Source organism: Melospiza georgiana, chromosome 2 (assembly GCF_028018845.1).
Source record: "Melospiza georgiana isolate bMelGeo1 chromosome 2, bMelGeo1.pri, whole genome shotgun sequence".
NCBI lineage: Eukaryota > Metazoa > Chordata > Aves > Passeriformes > Passerellidae > Melospiza > Melospiza georgiana.
The window spans coordinates 51318402-51338958 of NC_080431.1; the positions used below are offsets into that span (position 1 = coordinate 51318402).

The following is a 20557-nucleotide window of genomic DNA, read 5'->3' on the forward strand; positions in this document are numbered from 1 at the left end:
TCCCTCTCCTCACCTGAACCTCTCTCCCTTTCCCATGCAGTGCTCAGCCAAAGTCCCTTGACCCAGAACATTGAAAGTCTTTAGTGGATTTTTCATCTCTCTTTACTGTGGACAGCAGCTCAACATTCAACTCTATATGCCAGTGATGTCAATATAGGATACAAATCTACTTTATCAGTTTAAATTACTTTTAATCCAGCTACAACAACAGTGATTAAATCCAAACTGCCATAAATATGCTTTAGCATCATTAACTTATTTAAAGCCATCCATTCAAAACTCCAAGAGATTCTGCCTCTAGTTACTGAAAGACAGACACAGACTGTATTGTGTTCACATTCAGGAGGTTAATTTGACAAGCAGAAAATTTAGAAGGATAGTAGGCCAGGGAAAGTGAGCTTAGGTTTTGGCAGAATTCAGCAGGAAGGTGTATGGTTTGCTCACAAGGACACAGCTGTGAATGGCTGTGAGCAGGTCCATGAGTTGGCTTCCACTGTGCATCAGTCAAGGGCAGAGAGAAAACCCAAAGGAAATGCATCAGTCTGTCAAAACTCCAGGTTCCAGTTCAAGGTCTACAGAACATTTTGGGAGAAGAGGAAGTAAAGTAAAGGTCTTTCTCTCCTGTGAAAGACCTCTGGCAAAAGATGTTTTATTTACAATCTTTCAAGGTTAATATATTGCTGTGAATCACTCACTCTTCCCACTGGTGGTGTGGATTGAGCTACGTGTCACAGGCTTTTATTTAGCCCAGCTGGCAGCCAAAGCAGCAAAACACCTTGGATGGTAGTTAGGCAGCCCATGTAAAATGCATGGCTCATGTCTCCGACAAGGTTTAATCAGGCAGCTCTCCTCATTACAAAGCAAGTTTAGCAATTAACTCACATAGGCAATTCCACTTGCAGCGTGAAGGATAAAATAGGCTGGAATGTCAGCCACTGCCTCCTTTAAATGAGCATCCTGAGGGCAGGGCTGTGATGTGCTGCACAGGGAGACAGGTTATGCTGGTGATGTTAGATCTATTCCTGCTCTGCAGCCCAAGGAGTTGGGTTTCCCTGTGTGTCAGTCTGGCTGGCACCTGTGCTTTTTCATCCTCTGGCAGTTTTCGTTTTTCTGTTTGACAGCTGTCTTCATTCTGGGTTCCCTTGCTTCCTTCAACTAGAAGTTTGGCAATGATGGGCTGTTGTTTGTCATTCGCAGGTTTTAAATTATCTACTTTAACAAGTCAGTATTGTTACTTATGTAAAGAATTGTTATTTTCACAGACTAATAAATATTAAAAGACTTGTGGAAATTAAATATTCAAAACTCCAGGGTGCTTCCATGGGCAGGGATCTGGCACTCTGGCTTTTGTCTAGTATCAGTACCAATGAGAAGACAGATGTAGGTTTCACAACACATTTGTTTTTAACTGTGGGAATATGGTATTACTCAACAAAAATGATATTTTGGGTTATTCTTGATCTTTGAAGAGGTGAAAAGAAATTATTCATTAGACAAAAACTTTACAGCCACTTCAGATTTGCAAATTCTCCCCTCTGCAGTTCCAGTTTCTGTGTATGTGCATATGGTGCTGCACCTGTACTGCGAACTGTAACCAGTTTCCAATTAATTTCTCATCCTGCTTTGGTTTTTTTTTCTGTTTTATATGAATGCCTCAGAAGTTGTTCATGGATCTGTGGGCATCTCTGGGCCATGCTTTGGAAGCTAGATTATTCAACCTACAGCATCAATTCTAGGAGTCTCTCCGGTGTAGCAACACAATGTGTTGTGTCCCAAATTATCCCATGCTTTGTTCAGAAAACTAGTGCTTCATGGGCCTTGCAGCTTGACTATATCAAAGTGCCTGTTTTAAAAGCCTTTCCCTGAAGCATGTTTCCAGGCAGGATTTGTTGATTTAAATAGCTGTGTGGCTCACAAGTTTGTGAGGTCAAAAATGCAGTAGGAAACCACTGTAAACATCAGCGTCACCAGCTGAGGAGGATCTGGAGACACTGCGTCGAATGGGCAAGAAGAAATTCACTTTAAATACAGCTTGGATGGCTGCCTAGAAAATGAGAGGGATTCAGTAGCTGAGTTTACATTAGGAGTTGTGTTGGATGTTTCTCCCCATAAGCACGAGCAGCCAGGCGTGTCAGCCTGCAGAGTTTCAGGGCACTGCACTTAAAAGTGACTTTTTCCTTTTGCCAGATGTGGGCCGCTCCTGTTGGCATCTGTGCCAAAAGTGCAGCCAGTTCAGCTGAAGCATGCTGGAGCCTTCCAGGAATTTTTATGGATGTGCATGGCTACATGGTCCATGACATAGAACCAATAAGCATAAAAATGAATCTTTGTTTCCTCTTGTATAAGCTAATTGTTTATGTGGAAAACTGAAACTCAGCAGCTGTCTCAGTTTCATTCAGTAGAATCTAGGCTGCTTAGGGGAAAACATGAGTATTTACTGAAAGAAATGTTAAGAGATTAGTCTGTGAAGCAGTAAACACAACTAAGTAGTTTTAAGCCCAGGTCGTCCTAAGGAAAGAAGATTTACAGCCAAACACATGGCTGTAAAGAAGGGAAGTTTATAGAATAATTTCTTCAGCATGCCTAGAAATTATTCTGAAAATGGTCAATGTGAGTGTAAGATAATAATTTAAAGAGAATGCCAAGGATAAATTCTTATATCACTACAGGTAGGCAGTTGGTTTTTTCCCCTATCTATCTATACCCATTCAACTCAGTTCAACAGAAAATTACTCACTTTCTTCCTGGATTAGTTTTCTGCTGTTCTAAAGTGTTGAATTGGCTCAGCAGCAGATGAGAAAAACCTGCTTAAAAGACATGCAGAAGTCTAGGCCAGGAGCACAAGAAGGGAGAAGGAGGCAGGTCATTCCCCTTTTCTGGCAGGCCCCAGGCAGTGCAGGGTTCTCATCCCCTTTTGTGCTCTTTCTTTGTGACATGACCTCAGACCCCATCCCAAAGGCAGTGAGATGGCTTGACCATCTTTATGAGAAACAACAGGAAGGGTACAGGAGGACTTTTAGCCTTTGGTTATTTTGCCTGTATTCCTCAGCAAATGGACAGGTTCCTAAGCCTAACCTCAAGCACCTTTTGCCCCTAAGCCAGGTTGTGCTACAGACCAAGCACCAGTGCTCGGTGGGGATGTGTGGGACAGGTTGATCATATGTGATTGAGCAAAAGAGATTTGACATCAGCTGCAGGGCCAGGTCCTCGTCTTTTGGGGCTGTGAGCTGTGCCTGGTCACCTCCTCGACAGTTCCCCTTCTGCCTTGCATCCATTGTCTCTCATCCTGCTCGTGCCATTGACGTCGTGCCCTCGTATCTCCTTGTCCCCTACTTTTTAACCTCGCTTTCCCTCTGTGTCACTTTAAAAAGGATTGTTTGTAGACACTTCTATTAGCAGAAAGAAAAACAGAGGAAGACCACAGAGAGGAGGAAGCCACAGAATAAACAACAATTGAACTTTGTCATGAGAACTTCTTTTGATTCACTGCAAAAATAAATAAATGCCTCCATATCAGCCGGTAAGGAGAGGTGGACAAATCTGTTTTATTGTCTAGAACATTGTTTTTCTAACTTTGTATCTCACAGGAGAAATGGCAGCATGTCTAAAAATGTCAAAAAGTTTGAGATGTTTTTTCTTACCTCTCCCTGACTCTTCTAATTCTAAATATTTTCATCAGCACACAAACATAACCATAACTCCTGATGCATTCCCATGGAATAGCATCTGACGTCTGTTTTCAGTATTTCTGGCCATAACTAAACATGGCAGAGTCTTCCCCAGTGAGTATTTAACAAAACTGGTATTTTAGCTGCTCAGACAGCTTACATTTAAAATGAGCAAGAGACAGCCCAAGAGCAACAACACTCCGTAGCTATGGCATGTGTAAACATCAGGTTCACCTGACTTCAGGACAAGAACCAGGAAAGCACTCCATGGATAACGCCCTGCCTAGTGCACCTGGGCTGTGACCCCCTCTGCCTGAGCATTCCCTGCACGTCCCCTGCCACCTGCTCTTCTCCTCGGCTCATCCTCTGGAATTAACTGGCCCAGCTGCCCCCACGGCCGTGCCCGCAGCTCACCGATGTGCGGAGCAGGGCAACAACCACGGGCAGATGCCGGCCCGGTGCCATGGGGATGGGGAAGGAAGGGCATCCCGGGGGTGTTCGAGCAGCGCTGCTGTGCAGCAAAGCCACGGGCTCAGTGCAAGGGAGCTGCTGCCTCCCCGTCCTGCCGTGTGCCGTGTCCTGCTGGCAGTCCCGGGGCTGGGTAAGGCTGGCCCAGTCCTGCGTTCCCGTGGCAGTCCGTCCTTGCAGCCGCTCTGACTCCCGCTGTTCGCTCCCTGCGCAGCCCACGGCCGGGGCCGCGCTCCTCCCGAGGGAGCCGCGCTCCTCCCGAGGGAGCCGCGCTCCTCCCGAGGGAGCCGCGCTCCTCCCGAGGGAGCCGCGCTCCTCCCGAGGGAGCCGCGCTCCTCCCGAGGGAGCCGCGCTCCTCCCGAGGGAGCCGCGCTCCTCCCGAGGGAGCCGCGCTCCTCCCGAGGGAGCCGCGCTCCTCCCGAGGGAGCCGCGCTCCTCCCGAGGGAGCCGCGCTCCTCCCGAGGGAGCCGCGCTCCTCCCGAGGGAGCCGCGCTCCTCCCGACGGAGCCGCGCTCCTCCCGACGGAGCCGCGCTCCTCCCGACGGAGCCGCGCTCCTCCCGACGGAGCCGCGCTCCTCCCGACGGAGCCGCGCTCCTCCCGACGGAGCCGCGCTCCTCCCGACGGAGCCGCGCTCCTCCCGACGGAGCCGCGCTCCTCCCGACGGAGCCGCGCTCCTCCCGACGGAGCCGCGCTCCTCCCGACGGAGCCGCGCTCCTCCCGACGGAGCCGCGCTCCTCCCGACGGAGCCGCGCTCCTCCCGACGGAGCCGCGCTCCTCCCGACGGAGCCGCGCTCCTCCCGACGGAGCCGCGCTCCTCCCGACGGAGCCGCGCTCCCGCGGGGGGCCGGGCGGCCACAGGCGACACTTCCCGCTGCTGACGGGACTGCGGCTCCGGGAGAGCCGGCCGGGTTCACCTGCACCGCCCGGGGCCGCCCCCGCTCCGCCCCGCCCCGCCCGGCCCGCCCCGCCGCGCTATAAGCGGGGCAGCAGCGGCAGTGCCGGGCGCTCACGCTGGCGCATCTCCGCCCGCCGCCGCAGCCATGAAGCCTCCGGCAGCCCAGCGCCCGGCGGGGCCAGGTGGGAGCGGCGGGCGGGACTCCTTCTTTCCTTCTCCCCCTTCTTTCCTTCTCCCCCTTCTTCCCCCTTCTTACCTTCTCCCCTTTCCCTCCGCCGGCGTGGGGGCGCGGGCGGGTCAGGGTCAGGGTCGGGCCGGTCCGGTGCTGACGCCGCTGTCACTGCCCGGCAGGGCCGGGGGAGGACGGCGGGGACCTGGCGGAGGCGCTGGGCGAGTTCGACGCGGTGCTGGCCGAGTTCTCCTGCCCCGCCGGCCGGCGCCGCTTCTTCTACGGCGAGCACCTGGAGCGCATGAAGCGGCGGAGCAGCGCCAGCGTCAGCGACGGCAGCGGCCTCAGCGACTCCGAGAGTGAGTGTCCGTCGGTCCGTCCGGGGACCCCGCGGCTGGGGGGCGGCCGGGAAGCGACGCTCCAGAGCGGGTGCTGAACCAGCAGGTCGCCCTCTCTGAGTGGGGCAGGGACGCGGCTGTTTCTATGAAAGCAGCTCCTTCTCGGTCCCGTTCTGGGCTGGACGTGCAGGGATGCACAGCCTGGCCCCGCTGGTTCTGTCGCTGCTGTGGGACCGAGGGGAGGGTGGCTGGAGTGGAGCCTGAGGAGCTCGCTGGGAGAAGGTCGGGCTGCGGGACACCAGCACGTCCCGGCGGCAGCTGCAGTGAGAGATGTCCCTGGGGCTCGCCGGGATGCCCGCTGTGTTCGGTAACCAGCATCATCTGCACAGAGAGAGCCAAAATGTGCTTCCCATAGCCGCTGGAAACTCACCCAGATTTCCCTCTATAAGAATGCTCATCCATCCGTCCATCCATGTGGATGGGCAACAGTGTTATCACTGTTCCAGAGGCCCTGATTTTAAGCTACCTTGTGCCCAAGTACACTAGATGTATGTGAATGGTGTGTGCAGGACATGCAACAGGAAGGGAAGAAAGCTACTTGGAGCAAGAAAATGTAGCATTGGAATTAAGCTTTTTCTGGTTAACGTGGAAAAAAGTTCAACCCCTCTTACTGGCTTTACTAATGAGGGAGAGAAAATATCTTTCCTCTTCCAGATAGTGAGGCTGGAAGCTGCTGTTCTCTTTGAGAACAGTAGGTAACTTTCTCAAAAATAAGTCCTGCTAAATGCAAAATATAACCAGTTTTGTTGATTTGGGTTTTGTGCTTGGTTGGCTTTTTTTTTTTTTTGTGTGGGTTTTTTTTTTTGTTTGTTTGGTGTTTTTGGTTGTTTTTGTTTTTTTTTTGTTTTGTTTTGTTTTTTTTTCTGAGTTCCTAACTATATGGGAAGCTTGATGAAATTTACTTGTTTTGAGGCTATTTGTAATAAGACTGCTCCTCTAATTTCTGTTCTGCCTCCTTATCAGTCATGGACCCAAGGTGCCATTCTGTTGATTTAGTGCTTAAACACTAATGCTATCTCCCTAGCACTTGAGCTGTGAGAGCAGAGAGTCTCCAGATTATCAGAGCCCTTTATTTCATCACCATGGATGGAATTCATTTTGTTGACAGGTATTGTTTTACCTGCCCTGAACTTGGATACTCTACCTAGCACTGCCTTTGGGTTTTCCTATGGAAATACATGGATCAAGATGCTGTTTTTCTGTTTCATAATGTAGTGAGCGTAAAACTCTTTAGAATCTCTCTGCCTCCAAGGAGGATTTTGAACTGTGTGCCCAATTTAGACAGAACATTTTTCTTTGGTATGGCCAAGGGTGTGTAAGGTGAAATCTGCCTTTACTGAGTCAAACTGGCTGCCCTAGTGCTTATGTTTCTTGTGCAGTCTTTGTTGTGATATGTTAACCTCTCACATACACTTATTTTGTCTCACAATTGAGACACTTGTAATGATAGAGTGAAATAATTTACTGTTGGGAATTATAAAAACCCCAACCCCGTATCTAGAACTTCTTGTATGGAGAAATGCTAACTACAGATAGCTATCTGCTGTGGTTCAAAAAACTTAAATCTTGAAAACTGCTTAAAATTGCTCTGCTAGAATTGACAAGAAGGATACTTGGAGGAAGATGGCAGGGCAAAAGGCCTGGTGAGAAAACAGCATGCTCATGCAAACAGGCAGATCAGATTGTCAGGAAGATCTGGAAAATAAAAATCTGTGAGGTAAATCCACATGGATTTAGGCTGAAAGTAGTGGAGTTAGTAGGATAGACAGGGTTTGATGGCTCTATATGAAGTCCCCAAAGATCTTGTATGAGGAACTTGTCAAGCTTTCAATTCCTGTCCCATGTCTGAGTGATGCATGGTGTGAAAGGTGGCTCTGGAGAGGTTGGAATAATTTCCTTCTGGACATTGGCATGTGAGGGACCGGGAGGGTGCCCCAGAGTTTATGAGGATATGTTCAAGGAAGAAGAAACAAAACCAGCTAGCTCTGCTCAGGAAAGGCCTGGTAAAACACTTTTTCCTAAAGGAGTCATTCAGTGCAGTCAACTTTTTTTTTTGAAGTTTTGGTAGATTGGAGCGGAATTGTGGGTTTATGAAGAGCTCCTTTTATAAAACAGGCTCTAGTGTCTGATGTAATCCAGCTACACACCCTACATCTATTTTAAGAATAAATGCAGGGAGTTGCCTACTTACCCAGGTTCTTTCAGTTCAAACTCAAGTATTTCTTGAGTTTATTTTCCCTTTGATTTCTGCAATTTAGTGTTAGCCAGTATAGTGCTGAATTCACACCCTTGCCCTTACTGTGATAAGGGTTAAGTTAAAATACCACTGCAGAATCAAGGGGTACCTGGGCTGAAAGAGTAAGTTCTGATAACATGAATCTTCAAAAACCATATTATCTGCAGGTAGTTTGATCATCTTGTTAATGAAGATTCTTTACCTCTTTGCAAAATCTTGTTATCCAGTGCCAAGACTATTTCAAGCACACTTTATCATGTGTGTGTAGAGCAGTTCAGACTATTGTGTTTTAGTGCTACCTGTTGTTGCTGTTTGATCTAATCCTCCTAACTGATGTGGTGTGGCTGAAGATATGTATCTTTCCACTCAGGGATGGAACTGTAAACTATTGCAACTGTTTGTTTCAGTGCTCCTGAATCAGCCTTAAATTCAGTTCCCTGAGCAGCTACTAACAGATGTCAAGTGGTCCGACTTGAACAGTATTCTTTAGTTGGGACAGGGAAGCCTTTCCTCTCCTGGGGTTTCTGCCATGGGCATGAGCCCATTCAATTTAACAGAAAAGTTTACAGAAGATCTCTGTCAATGCAGTTAATCCTGAAAATATTCTCTTATCCTTAAAATCTCCCAAGGGATCTAGCTCCAAAAATACTACTTTAAATTCTTATATTACACATTTCTGGCTCTTGAGAAAAAGTAGGATTTTGAAGACTCTGTATGAAAAATGGGTGCTATCAGTACTTTGTTCTCCCATATCTTGTCCTGTCATTTGACTAAATGCTCTTTGGACAGGTCTGGCTGGGCTGTGTCTAAGCCTTGTACGTAGCAGAGCGGACTCTAGACCCTGCAGTAACAGAGAGGCTCCAAGTGCAGCTGTGTGTGATGATCTCTGCCCACAAGTATTACATTAACCACCACAGCTGAGTGGGCCAGAGCTGGAAATCATGATGAACTGCTGAGTTACTCCAGCATTCCAGAGCTTCTGGACTGTGAGTACCAGTTATGTTTCAAGCTGATGTATTCAAACAAACTGGAGCCCAGCAGCTTGGTTCTTTAGGTTATTAATCGTGCTGGAGCTTTTAAGCTGAGGAATACTTTGTGACTCTTTGCTATTCGCAGCATATCTGGGCTGTGATAAAGGAGGATTTGTGCTAGAGAGTGCTGTGCTGGCAGAAGGCTCTCGTGTAGCTGCAGCTGTGTTAATGAACTTACAGATAGCATTGTCTTCTTGTGTCAGAATAAGCTTGCGAAGAGTGCAGCTAGTCTGTGTAAAATGCATGCCCAGTCAGTGCCTGTACAGTTTATGGCAGTGCCAGGACAACCTTCCAAGTTTAGACTTAGGATAATGAATGGAAGTTGGACTTTGAGAGGTTGAGAAGCAAAGTGCTTTAGTGTTTCTTGGGCCAAAGTTGCCATAACACTGAAAAGCTACATCATAATCTGGTGTCTTGCTCTCAGAAATGTTTGACACTTGTAGCTCCACGTTTTCTTGAGGCAGGTTCAGCTTCCTGCCTCTCTGTTAGGAACACTGCAAGATAAATTCATCAGTTCAGTTGTTGTGCTCATACAGCCAGCAGTGTTTCTTTGTAGTTATTTTTTAGGGGTAAATAAATGAACAATGCCTCATGGCTTTCAAACACAAGAAAGAAATCCTGAGTGCATCTAGAACTCTTAATTTTATGATTTTAAAGTCAAGTAAGTGCAAGGGTTGAGCAGGATTTCTTGACACTCAGTGCCTGGTGCAGTGCCAGCACTTGTGTTTCCATGGATGTGGCTGTGGATGTCTCCACGTGCTCCTGCTAATGCCCAGGCCATCCAGAGATGAGGCATCAGCCCCTGTTAGAACTGCAGCACTCACCCTGAAAAACCTGTTTGCATTGTCAGTCTTGTAATATGTGACCATAAAAAAGGCAAAGAAAAAGTCAACAGAAATGATTGAAGATGTAAAATATTTTCCAAATAAATAGTCTGGCACTGTCTGGCAAAAAAGAGATGTTTTGGGTGGGGACAAGACAGTCTTCTGGAGAATCCTAAGAGACACTAGGAAAGTGACTGCTACCTCACCAGTATGAGGAAGTCAAATTAAATCAGCATGCTTCAAAGAAATGAGGTGTTATTTCTTTCATGAACAGTTAACGATATTGCCTTAAGGTTTTATTGATACTAAAAGTCCTCATACTCAAAACCAATGTGATAAAATCCCAGCAGGTGGGATGGGGCCATTGGGGACTGCTTGGGCTGGTGCCACTGGTATCTCAGGAAAGAGAGTGGTACCTGCATTGGGACAACTTGGGAGAGCTCATCCTGCAGCTCTCTTCTGTGTGGCTGCACCTCTCTGAAGCTCCTCTGCAGGCATCTGCTGTGAGAAACAGGATGTGCAGTAGATGAGCCTTTGGTCTCTGCAGCAAATGCCAGTCTTGTAACATGAAAAGGAGGTAGATTGTGTCTGTGAACTTCCTATGGCTTGTCTCAAGCAAGAGGACAATAAAATGCTTCTAATGAAAAAAGTGAACACTTTCTCTTCTGGAGAAAGTCCCTTTTATTAAATGATCTGAGAAATAAACTTTTATTACATTAGTGATATGCTCAAGGGGAAGAAAAATTGGAAGTTTCAGGTGCATAGCCTTATCTACAGGTATTTCAGTGTGCTGAGAAATGCAGTTTTCATAAGATTTCCTGTTCTTGTCACTTCAGCCTACCCACTACTCTGACTCATTAGAAAGGAAGATTAGTAAAAGGGGGGGCTGGAGTTGGGAACTGCCTCATAGCTGGTAAGCATGGAGGGAAGTGGGAAGGTAAGCTTTGTATATAATGAGAAAACATGCTTGTGCATCTGGATTTCAGGCTTCCTAGATCACTTTTGTGTAGCTATGTGATTTGAAATCCTTTAAATGATGATGCTGAGATGTGTCAATAGAGAAAATGTGTCATTTTTTAGTCAGTATTGGAACAGATGTTTTTTAGCTAGGCAAAATCCCCACAAAAATAAACAATGCAGCCAAGTGTAACTGTGATGACGATAAAAATAAATGCTGTCCTTGGGGGCTGAAACATACACATTTTGAAACAGGCTTTTTTGTATCATGAATATTTCTCACTTCTGCTGGTGACATTACAATTTCCAGATTTTTTTTCTGATTTTTAGCAAGTAGGCTATGTTCTGTTAGGAATTATTTGTGCAGTCTGCTCATTAAGTGCTGAGTTACTGTTTCATAATGAATTCATGATTTGTAAACACTTGAGTGGACTTGTGAAGTTTTTCTCTGAAAGCTTTATGGATGTGCTTTAACTTTTTCCCCTAAAACTTTCCCCATTGAAAACTGCAGTAAAAATGTTACCAGCTCCAGTGCTCTTCAAAATTGAGCCATGGTACTAGAAAGAGCATGATACTGAAGAAGCTACACAGCTGAATTTTTCCATTGTCTGTCTGTTTTGAAATGAGAAGTCTGAGGTTTTCCTCCTTCAGTCCATTACTGCCGAGAGCCTTTCTATTGCTCATTTCATGGGGCCATTTCTATATTTACATGGTGTTGCCATGGTTTATTTTGTGGTTTAACCATACACTGGAGCAGTAGAGTTATACTAACTACAGATTACTTTGCCAAAGTAAAATCCACCCGTATTTATTCCTACCCCCTAATTTTGCAGTGTAGCCTGACTGATGCAAATCGACTCACTGACAAAACTCTCAGATTTAAAGGCTCTTAAATATAAGCACGGGCACTAGAACCAATGCACAAAGTAGAAAACAGGTAATGAATAACAAACTCGTGGTGGGAGAGAGGGAGCTGGGTGAGGAAGGACAGCAGCAGTGAGATCCCTGGCATCAGCCCCTGCTTATTGGGTTGCAGGGGATGTTGTATTTGTCTGGCAGTGGAACTCTTCCAAGGGCCATTATTGGAGGTGAATGAGCAAATCTTGGCTTTGGCAGCTCGTAGAGAGCAAGGACTGAAGTGTCCTTTTCCCAGAGCTTTCTGCCCTACAGCCACCCTTTGCCAAAGAGGATATTTTTCTGTGCTGCTTGTCATAAATATTTTTACATTGTTTTCAGCAGTGATGGTGACCTTGCTGGTGGAGTCAGTGCATTCCTCCTTACATCACTAGAATTTCTGATGCTTGGTGGCATGAATAAGCCACAGTCACTTGCTAAAGTATATTTTTGCTTTGAGAAAGATAAATGTTGATATTTTCCTGAAACTATTAGGACCCATCAGAAGATAACATTGTTATGTGAAAACATTTCACCTTTTGAAACTGGGAGAAAAACATTCAGAGATTTAAAGCAACAGTTTTGTCAATTTTATCCTTGTCCAGTTGTAAATATTTCCCAGCATAATGTTTGTGGAAGCCAGTATGAAATTACATTTTCTGATGCCAACCCAGCCTTGCTACATTTGGTGTCTGGATGTTAGAATCAGAGAGTTCACATTAAAAGTATACTCAGATTTATAACCACAGTTCTCTGTATTTTTTATTAATTCAATGAGCCATAAAACCTTTAAAATATTAATTAATTTGGAAATTCTTGTTCTCCTCTTTTCAAATAAATAGGCTGAAAAGTGTTTTATCTTTGGTCTGTTCTGTCAGTATTTCAGTGAATTACAGTCTTGGCTACAGCACTGTTTGTGTCAGCTATTTCATGTTACTTGGGGTTTTGTCCTGAACAGCTAGTGTTTTCCATTCTGTGTTCCTTAGTCACTGGGGTTTGCATCTTGGCTGAAAAATGTATCCTCAGTAGGCAGTTGTTCTGTAAACTGATTGCAGAGGAAATCTGCCATACCTTTAATAGAGAGAAAGTGTCAGCTAATGCACAGTGTTCATGGGGTGTAGTACAGCACTAGTGGCACACATCAATGCAGAGCACTACCAAATTTCTTTCATCCTTAGGTTATTTTAAATTTTTTTTCTGTTTTTAGGCACTACTTTTAAAATGGCTTATCTTTCCCCCCCATTTTTCTACGTAAAATGATCTCATTTCTGCATTGCATTTGTGAAGTCTTTCTTGCATTTGAAATTCCAATTGGTTGGAATCCAGTTGGTTCCAGTTGGTTTTGATGTGCTGAAGTTTAGAGAGAACAGCACTTCTTAATAGTGGAGATAAAGGAATTGCAATTAGGGGGTAGTTTGAAGAAGCCATCAAACTCTCTTCCCATGCCTACAAACAAGAAATACCAAGTGGTGGCTGAGCAGGTGGCAATAGCCCCAGGTGAGAGATGTCAGTCATGTCATTGCTCACATTTTGTGGTGCGAGGGCCATGTGTGTTTGCAAGAACAAGATCTGAGATGATGGCAGAGGAAACTGAAAATACAGCCCAGTCGTGGGCCAAAACACATGGGAAAGAGGAAAGTATTCCAGGTTGAAGCTTTTCTCCCAAGTCTTTTTGGTGTGTGTTGTAAAAGGGGTGAGCTTGGAAGCTGGCAAAAAATGAACAAGTGAGCTTTTATGGCTCAGGGAAGATCTGAGAGGCTTTGTAGGTGCAGTTGTCTGGTCTGCCTTGTCACTGTGCCCGTGTGCTCCTGTGGAAGCTGCTTTTGTGCTGGACAGGACAGCAGGCCAGAGGAGGTGGCTGGGGACACACACTGTTCTTCCCAGAGACAGCTGAACTTGAGGCCCAGGTCTGCAAGGGGATGGTCTCAGTGTCTGCTGTCTGGAGACATCCAGATGTTCAGTAGAGGTGCAGATGTGCAGATCTTGGCAAGGCGAGCTGTGGGCCTGCCCCTTTTGCCAATTCACCCAGACACCCTTGCTTAGCTAAGGCAGTGCTCTCCTGGCACAGCAAACGTGAAGGCATCCAAGGAAGTGCGATGGGCTCTCTGCAGTGGGCTTGGTGCTGCAGTGCAGCCCCTCCCAGGCTGTGCCTCCAGGGACAACAGGGGCTGTGTGTGCTGCAGGGAGCAGGATTGCTGCAGGGAGCAGGATTGCTGCCTCATGGCAAGCAGTGGTAGTCACCCTCCCATGTACTAAGACAAGCATTGATGTCCCAGGCAATGTGCCAAGAAAATGGAGACCCTGGCCATGTTTGTATCTCAGTGGTGTCTTTTTGTAGAAGCACAGTTTTCAGGTCACTGGCTTGAAACTGCAGGACCAGCAGTTTTAGAGTCTCTAGCAGGATGACAGAGCCTCCTTCCAGTGGAGCCAGGACTAATATTAGAGTTACCACTGAACTTAAAGATACTTTTTGATGCTTTTTGAGCTTAAGGCCTCCTCTAACATACAAGAAATCAAAATGGTATTGAGGGCCTTTTCTGTGCCTTTCCAGGGCATATAAGGCTTTCTTTGGAAGTACACTTAAAATAAGATTGCAGGATATCTAGTGTACCAGTGTGCTGCTTCTTGAACTCCAGAGAGCCACAGAAAAAAGGAATTAAAAATGCCATACCTAAACCAGCAGAGTAATGTATGGAGAAAGAGGTGTGCTTGCTTTGGGAATAAATGAAAACCCTAAATATCTTCTTTATTCTTGTTGTCCTTGTTCTGGAGCTTTCTATTCAGGGATTTTTTGTAACTTTTGAAAAATTTAGGTAAGAGAATTTCCCAGAATATTGTGAATTAGGCAGGTCCTAATAGATATAATTTTGCTGATATGGGATAATTGTAAATTCTGTTTAATTTTTCAAATGGTGCTGACTTCGGGGGAAGGGGAAGCTGACACTTTCCTTACTGGGGGTGAGGATTAAGCCTAGGCCTGCTTTCTCTTTAACAGTAGGAGTGGGAGCAGTAGCCTTCAAACAATAAAGGGTTTATTTATTCACTTCTCTGCTTTTGAAGACTTAAATTTGAGTTCTGCAGACTTTGAAGTCTGTATAGGAAAGGCTGCATTTTGGGTTTCAGTTATGTTGCAAACTTCAGAAGGTGTCAAATTTACTTTATAATGTTGTTTTTACAGGTGCAGATTCCCTCTACAGAAATAGTTTCAGTCTCAGTGATGAAAAGCTCAACTCTTCAACTGCATCTACTCCAAGCTTGCCATCCCCTTCAGTGACTCCTTGTAAAGGTATCTTAATTTAAGCTGTTGGCATTTCTTCCTACTCCTCAATTATATGGGCTTCTTGCTGGGAGCCAGGATTCACATGCTTGCATGTTTTTTTGTTTTTTTTTTTTTTCATTTTGGTGATTCTTTTTCTTGGTAGGTTGGTCTTTTTGTTGGGTTTTGGGTTTGGCTTTTTTTTTTAATGACAACAAGACTAAGGATTACTGTTGAGCACACTACAGATCCAAGTATTGTTGTCTTGATTATAAATGGCAATAGCATTCTGTATCTGCACTTTGCAGGTGGCCTAGTAAGTCTTTTGGTTTTGAAACACTGAACTAAAAAAATTGTAGTTTTCTGGCTGATAAGGATTAATTATTAACTTGTGTTACTTTCTTACTGATGCAACTGAGTGGCTTAAGTGTCTCATTTCTCTATAAAAATGCTTAGCCTGCATGGAGGGCTCGAGGGACTCCTCTGAAGCCACATGCTGCCACTTAAGTTAACACAATTGGTCAGATACATCCAGACCTTACACAGGGCTTATACAAACCATGTGTTAGCAACTCCTTCCTCCTTTAAAGCCATGCTGTTGAAAGAGGCTTCTGTCTTGCAGCTGATTTGCCAGGACACTGCTTCATTTGGGTTAACTTGGATTAACTCTGGAGCAGACATGTCAATAAGCAAGCACTCAGACATTTGTACTGCATGGTGCTTTTGTTACAACCACTATACTCAGGTGCATGCTCAATAGCCTTTCACACTTTTGTATCTCTTCCACAAACACACAAAAAAAAAACCAAACAAATGCTTTCTTTTCAATTAGTGGGACACTGGGGAGAAGTAATGAGTAACAGTTTCTGTGAAGTAGCAAGAAAAGAGCTCAGCTGAACTCTCAGGAAATATTTGGTGAAGAATTACACTAAAGGACAAGATGCTCTTCCTGATGAGAAGACGGAGTTGGAACTGGCTTGGAAAAGATCACAGACATGAGATAAGGAAGCAACTTGCACTAAAACTAGATTGAATGGAGCCAGTGGTGTTGCCAGGAGCGGAAAATTTGGTGGATGTTTGGTTCCACATTTATAGTGTATGGACCAAGATGAAAGGATCTGGCAGCACAGCAAACCTGTGATACTGACATGATTTTAGAGGGTGAGATTTGAGTAGGGCTGGGAGCTTATAGGGGTGATTAGGGCCATGCATGCAGCATCTGAAGAGATGAAACAGGAAAGATGGCCACAGTAGCAAAGACATGGGTTAGCTGATGTGTATCTTTTATTCTTCACTGCAGCCCCTTCTTTTTAAGGAGACTGCATAAAGTATTGCTTTGTGTTGCTTCTGTCAAGTACAAAACTATGAAAGCTAGAACTTCAGCTCAGTGTCCCATGTTCTCTAAGTGCTTTTGGAAATTGCAGCAGCTCTACTGAACTTTGCTGATGATGATCTACAGCATCTTTGCTGCCCCTGAAAATTATTTGGAGGCTTGTGTGTTTCTAGTGTTTCTTCTAGCCAGAGAGACATGTCCTGTCTAATCAGTGTTGACCCTTGTTTTGCAGCAAAGCTTGGAGACACAAAAGAGCTGGAGGACTTCATTGCTGATCTTGACAGAACACTAGCAAGTAAGTTGGTTTTTATTAGTTGCTTGCATCTCACTTGGAACTTGTTACAAAGAGTGCCGAAAGCCAAAGTATAGAGAGAGAGGGAAGGGAAAAATAGAAATATTTTATATAATGTCACTTCCTTTTAGTTTGCTAGTCCTGTGGATCATTATCTGGATGAGAAGGTAAAACAGACTCAATTCAGACTTTGTCTGAATGTTCAAGGTGTGCAGTTTATCCTGTGTGACAAAGGCTGAGCTCAATGAACCCCTGGTCTCACTTCTGAGTCAGCAGCAATTCCCCCTCCTTGACCATGGATGGATAAATGAATATCAGTTTCTTAAATACTCAAATATCACTTTAAAAACTGGTGATCTATTTCTTCATTATAAAGCTAAGTAATTGGAGGAGTGTCCTTAGGTGAGGAACAATCTTCTTGTTCTAGACTTTGCTTTATGAAAGAATGAAGGAACAGATATCTGTATCTGTTGACTTAATGTCAAAATCCTATTTGTGCTTGTTTTTACCAGGAATGGAACTTGGATCACTTTTTCTGCCACTATCTAGAAATTGTATCTTTCAGCTACAGTAATGAATCCTTCATTATGATTTTTAAAGAAAAACAACCAAAAAACAGGCCAACTGTTGCCAGCCATGTACTCTGCCTATTCCTTTTTGCCTATTCCTTTTGCTTCTTCCTCTTCTTTTCTTCTTATGTTGTGGATGTCATGCCATTTCTTTTGTGTTTCAGGTTGGGTTTTTTTATGTGGGACTAGGCTATAGAGCCCAAACCAACAAGTTGTAGGGCTAGACCTAAATTACAGCATAAACAAAGCCCTCTCAAACTATGAACTGAGAGTTTTCTGGGCCCATTAGGTGTTTTCCCTTCCCTGTATTTCTTGAAGATATGGACTTAATTCAAGACAGCTGCCCTTATGAGTTCCTGCTTCCCTGCTGTCTTGCTTGTATCTTAATCCTGGTTTCACTTCTCATACTTAAAATACATTTTTTAGTTTCCTGTCTTCTGTCATGGATGTGAGCTTGAACTGACTCTATCTTTACCACTGAAATTTAATTGACCACTCTTCTGAAAAAAGTCCAAGTTTTGGAAGGTTTGTGTATCCCAAACCGGCAAATATTTGCATTGCTATCTTGCACAGCCGTGTTGCAGCTCTAAAAGGGCTGCCAAGGTTTTAGTTTTCCCTTGCAAAGTACATCAAAGGTGAAGGCAGGAACTAGCACCTGCTCTGTGGTTTTGTGCTCTTTTTTTTTTTGTGTGTGGTTTTATTTTTTTTTAATCCCAACTAGACAAATCTCCAGTGATCTCAGCAGAGTTTCATTTGTACAGCGAGGAAGAAGTCCAATTTCCATCTGGTATTTATCACCACATTTTTGAGGAGTTGTCTGTATATGCTTGAGGTTACACAAACTTTGTGCAGATACCTTTTCAAGCCTAATGCACTTGTTAGAACAGTACTTGCCTTGTCTTTTTAGCACACCAGCATTTCAGCTTTCATGTTAACTTAAAAAAAAAAGACATAATTTGGCTTGTCAGGCAGTCCAGCAAGCTGGGCATAGGCAAGTGTCTGATATGACAACAACATGCAATCTTATTTAATAGAGAGCTTAGTGATCTTTCTTGTTCTGTATTTTCAGGTATGTGAAATGAATTTTCAGCATTGTGCTTGCATGTGGGTGTCCTCTGAAGGATAAGTGACATCAGTCAGTGAGAACTGCTGCCCTTGTCTGATAACTTTGCTCAAGATACCCTCTGAACATAACCTTTGTGAACTCCTACAAGTATTTAACTGGCAACATTGAACATTGGGTTTGGGGTTTGGGTTTTTTGGGTGTTTTTCATTTTATTTTTTTCTTTGCAGCAGATGGAATAACTTAAATGTTAGAGCTGTATTTTGCTTTAAAATATAGCTTGAATTTTAATTTAAAGTTGCTTTTATGCAAATATATTTGTAATTTTATATAGTTGAAGACTTTAATGCTTTTCTCCATTATAATATATTTTTGTATGCAAATAAATCCTGAACTGAAATCCAGATGTCTGTAAGCTTCCTATGAACATGCAAACTCTGAAATAGAAGCACAAATTCAACTCTTACTGAGAACAACATGCTTTAAAATATCTTGATAATGGTATATTCCTGTCAATTTCAACTAGCATTAGAAATTTTACCTATTTCCATTAGGTAAAATTTGTTATGCTAGTTGAATGTGGTTGCTTAAATAAGGACTTTGTGCTATGTAAAATTAATACAAGCAGAAAAATAATAAATTGGGTCAAACTGTTACTTCGGATTTGTGTTAATACAAATGAAATAACTCTGACTTAGTAGACATTTGAACAATAATACATATTCTAAACCCTATGTAAAGGCTGATTTTAAACTCTCAGACCATTTGACATGAAGCACTGGCTCTTTGGAAGGTCAGACATTTAGGCCCATCAGGTTAGAGGTGTGGAGTTCCTTACCACTGGGACAATGCTGGTGTCTGGGTGTTTCTGACACCAGGCCCTTGGGTCTGGAACACTCTGAAAAGACTTCCTGGCCATCACTGTGGTGCTGAAAGAGGGAAGGTGAACCTGTGCTTTTACAAGGAACCTGATTATTTCCAGGTGCATTAGGCACTGGGAATGTCATTATGTGAGCTCTGCTGCAGCTGCTGCAGGCATTACAGCTGCTCTGCTGTCTGACTCTGCTCCCCTGGCTGTCCTGGCCAAGTGGGCTGGGGCTGGGCTGGGCTGAACTCCTGCCTAATTTTGACCAAAGCTGTCCAGTGAACACTTGCTTGAATGGTTCATTTTTTGTGCCTGCTCTGATGTGTTATCTGGGGGTGTGTGAGTACCTGTGACACAGCTACCTGCTTGGGGGACCGTAAAGGACAGATTTGGACCTGGATCTGCAGCTTGGGGAAAACCTGCTGTGTATTTCCTTATAGGAACATCATAAGAATGGGGTAGATCCATTTCCCTGGATTTTAGATTTCCTAAAAATTGACCAAAACATTTGGTTTTAATGAACACCATATGATTTCTTGCCCCTACCCATCCCCAGTTTTATTCATTAGTAAGGAAAAAAATTTCTGAACTGGGTACATTTTATCAGTCTGAAAGAGTCTTGAGGTTGCTGTGTGGGTTCTTTCCTTCTTTCAGGCAGGAGGGCAATGTGAAGTGGAGCAGTGTGTGATGGAGTGTGCTCCTCAAGAGGAAACTTTCCTTTCAGCATTTCCTACTGCAGATTCTGTTGGTAAATTGTCCCATAGAATAGAAAAGGAGTAAAATGATTTAGGAGGGTAAAGCTTTGTGCTTGCAGCAGGTTAACTTTCAGATCTGTGAAGGAAATAGTTATGATTCAGGTTTGAGGCAGTGATGTCCTTCTCCTTGCTCTGGGACCTTCCCAGAGGCTCTTGCACCACAGGAACCCCATTATTGGCAAAATTCACTGCTGCTATGCTGTAATCATACAGGAGCAATTATTCCTTTTTGTGATGGGTGTCTGGCCCTCCTCCCTAGCCCCAGATGTGAAGGGATTCCTTTGGCTGGTGTAGGACTCCTGTTAGCTGTGGAGACACTGTGCCTTGAGCAGGAGCTGAGGGAAGGGGAACCAGGACAGCAGGGACAAGTTCCTGCTTCCCTTTTAAGAAGCATCCTTAGCATAAGGCATGTTTTTAAACCTGCTGGAATAGCAGCAGCAGTTCTGGCTGTTTTTCTATATTTTAATTCTGGTTGGTGGTTTGAACAAGGGGGTGGCCACTCCAAGTGATCCCAAGGTGGTGGGACATGGACAGCTCTTTGCTCCTCTGCTCCTCAGGTTGGGTTGTTTGAGGCATGACTTTCCCACTTGTGCACTTTCAGTTGCTGCTTGGTCCTGCTGAATACTCTGTGCCTATAATCAGTATTTAAAGTCAGCTGTCTCCCTTTATAGGCTGAAATCACCCCATCAGTGCTGTGTTTTAGAATGGCAATACTTTGTCCTCACAGACACCAAGTTTTGAAGGTTTTTCCAGTTTAAGCAAAGGTTTTAGCGAGGCGTGCTCCTCATTTTGTCTAACGTCAGTGGTGATGGAGTTGGGGATTAAGTCACCATCTGCTTGGGTTTTTTAATCTTGTTTATGCATGAACAGGTGGAGACTTCTT

At 44.5% G+C, this 20557-nt stretch overlaps 1 protein-coding gene across 1 annotated transcript; it reads left to right on the forward strand.

Moving 5' to 3' along the window:
• The first annotated feature begins 5144 nt into the window (after positions 1–5144).
• Positions 5145–18710, forward strand: RGCC (regulator of cell cycle). The gene is made up of 5 exons (XM_058018863.1): positions 5145–5214; positions 5384–5560; positions 14720–14827; positions 16363–16425; positions 18061–18710. The coding sequence occupies exons 1-5, from the start codon at positions 5178–5180 to the stop codon at positions 18066–18068; spliced, it is 393 nt and encodes a 130-aa protein (XP_057874846.1). The 5' UTR covers positions 5145–5177; the 3' UTR covers positions 18069–18710.
• Positions 18711–20557: the final 1847 nt, after the last annotated feature.

Excerpts from the sequence above, each read along its gene's own strand:
- RGCC (XM_058018863.1), top strand. The coding sequence starts at position 5,178 with ATGAAGCCTCCGGCAGCCCAGCGCCCGGCGGGGCCAG. Across the intron at positions 5,215-5,383 it reads CCAGCGCCCGGCGGGGCCAG|GGCCGGGGGAGGACGGCGGG; the intron begins GTGGGAGCGGCG and ends ACTGCCCGGCAG. Across the intron at positions 5,561-14,719 it reads CGGCCTCAGCGACTCCGAGA|GTGCAGATTCCCTCTACAGA; the intron begins GTGAGTGTCCGT and ends TTGTTTTTACAG.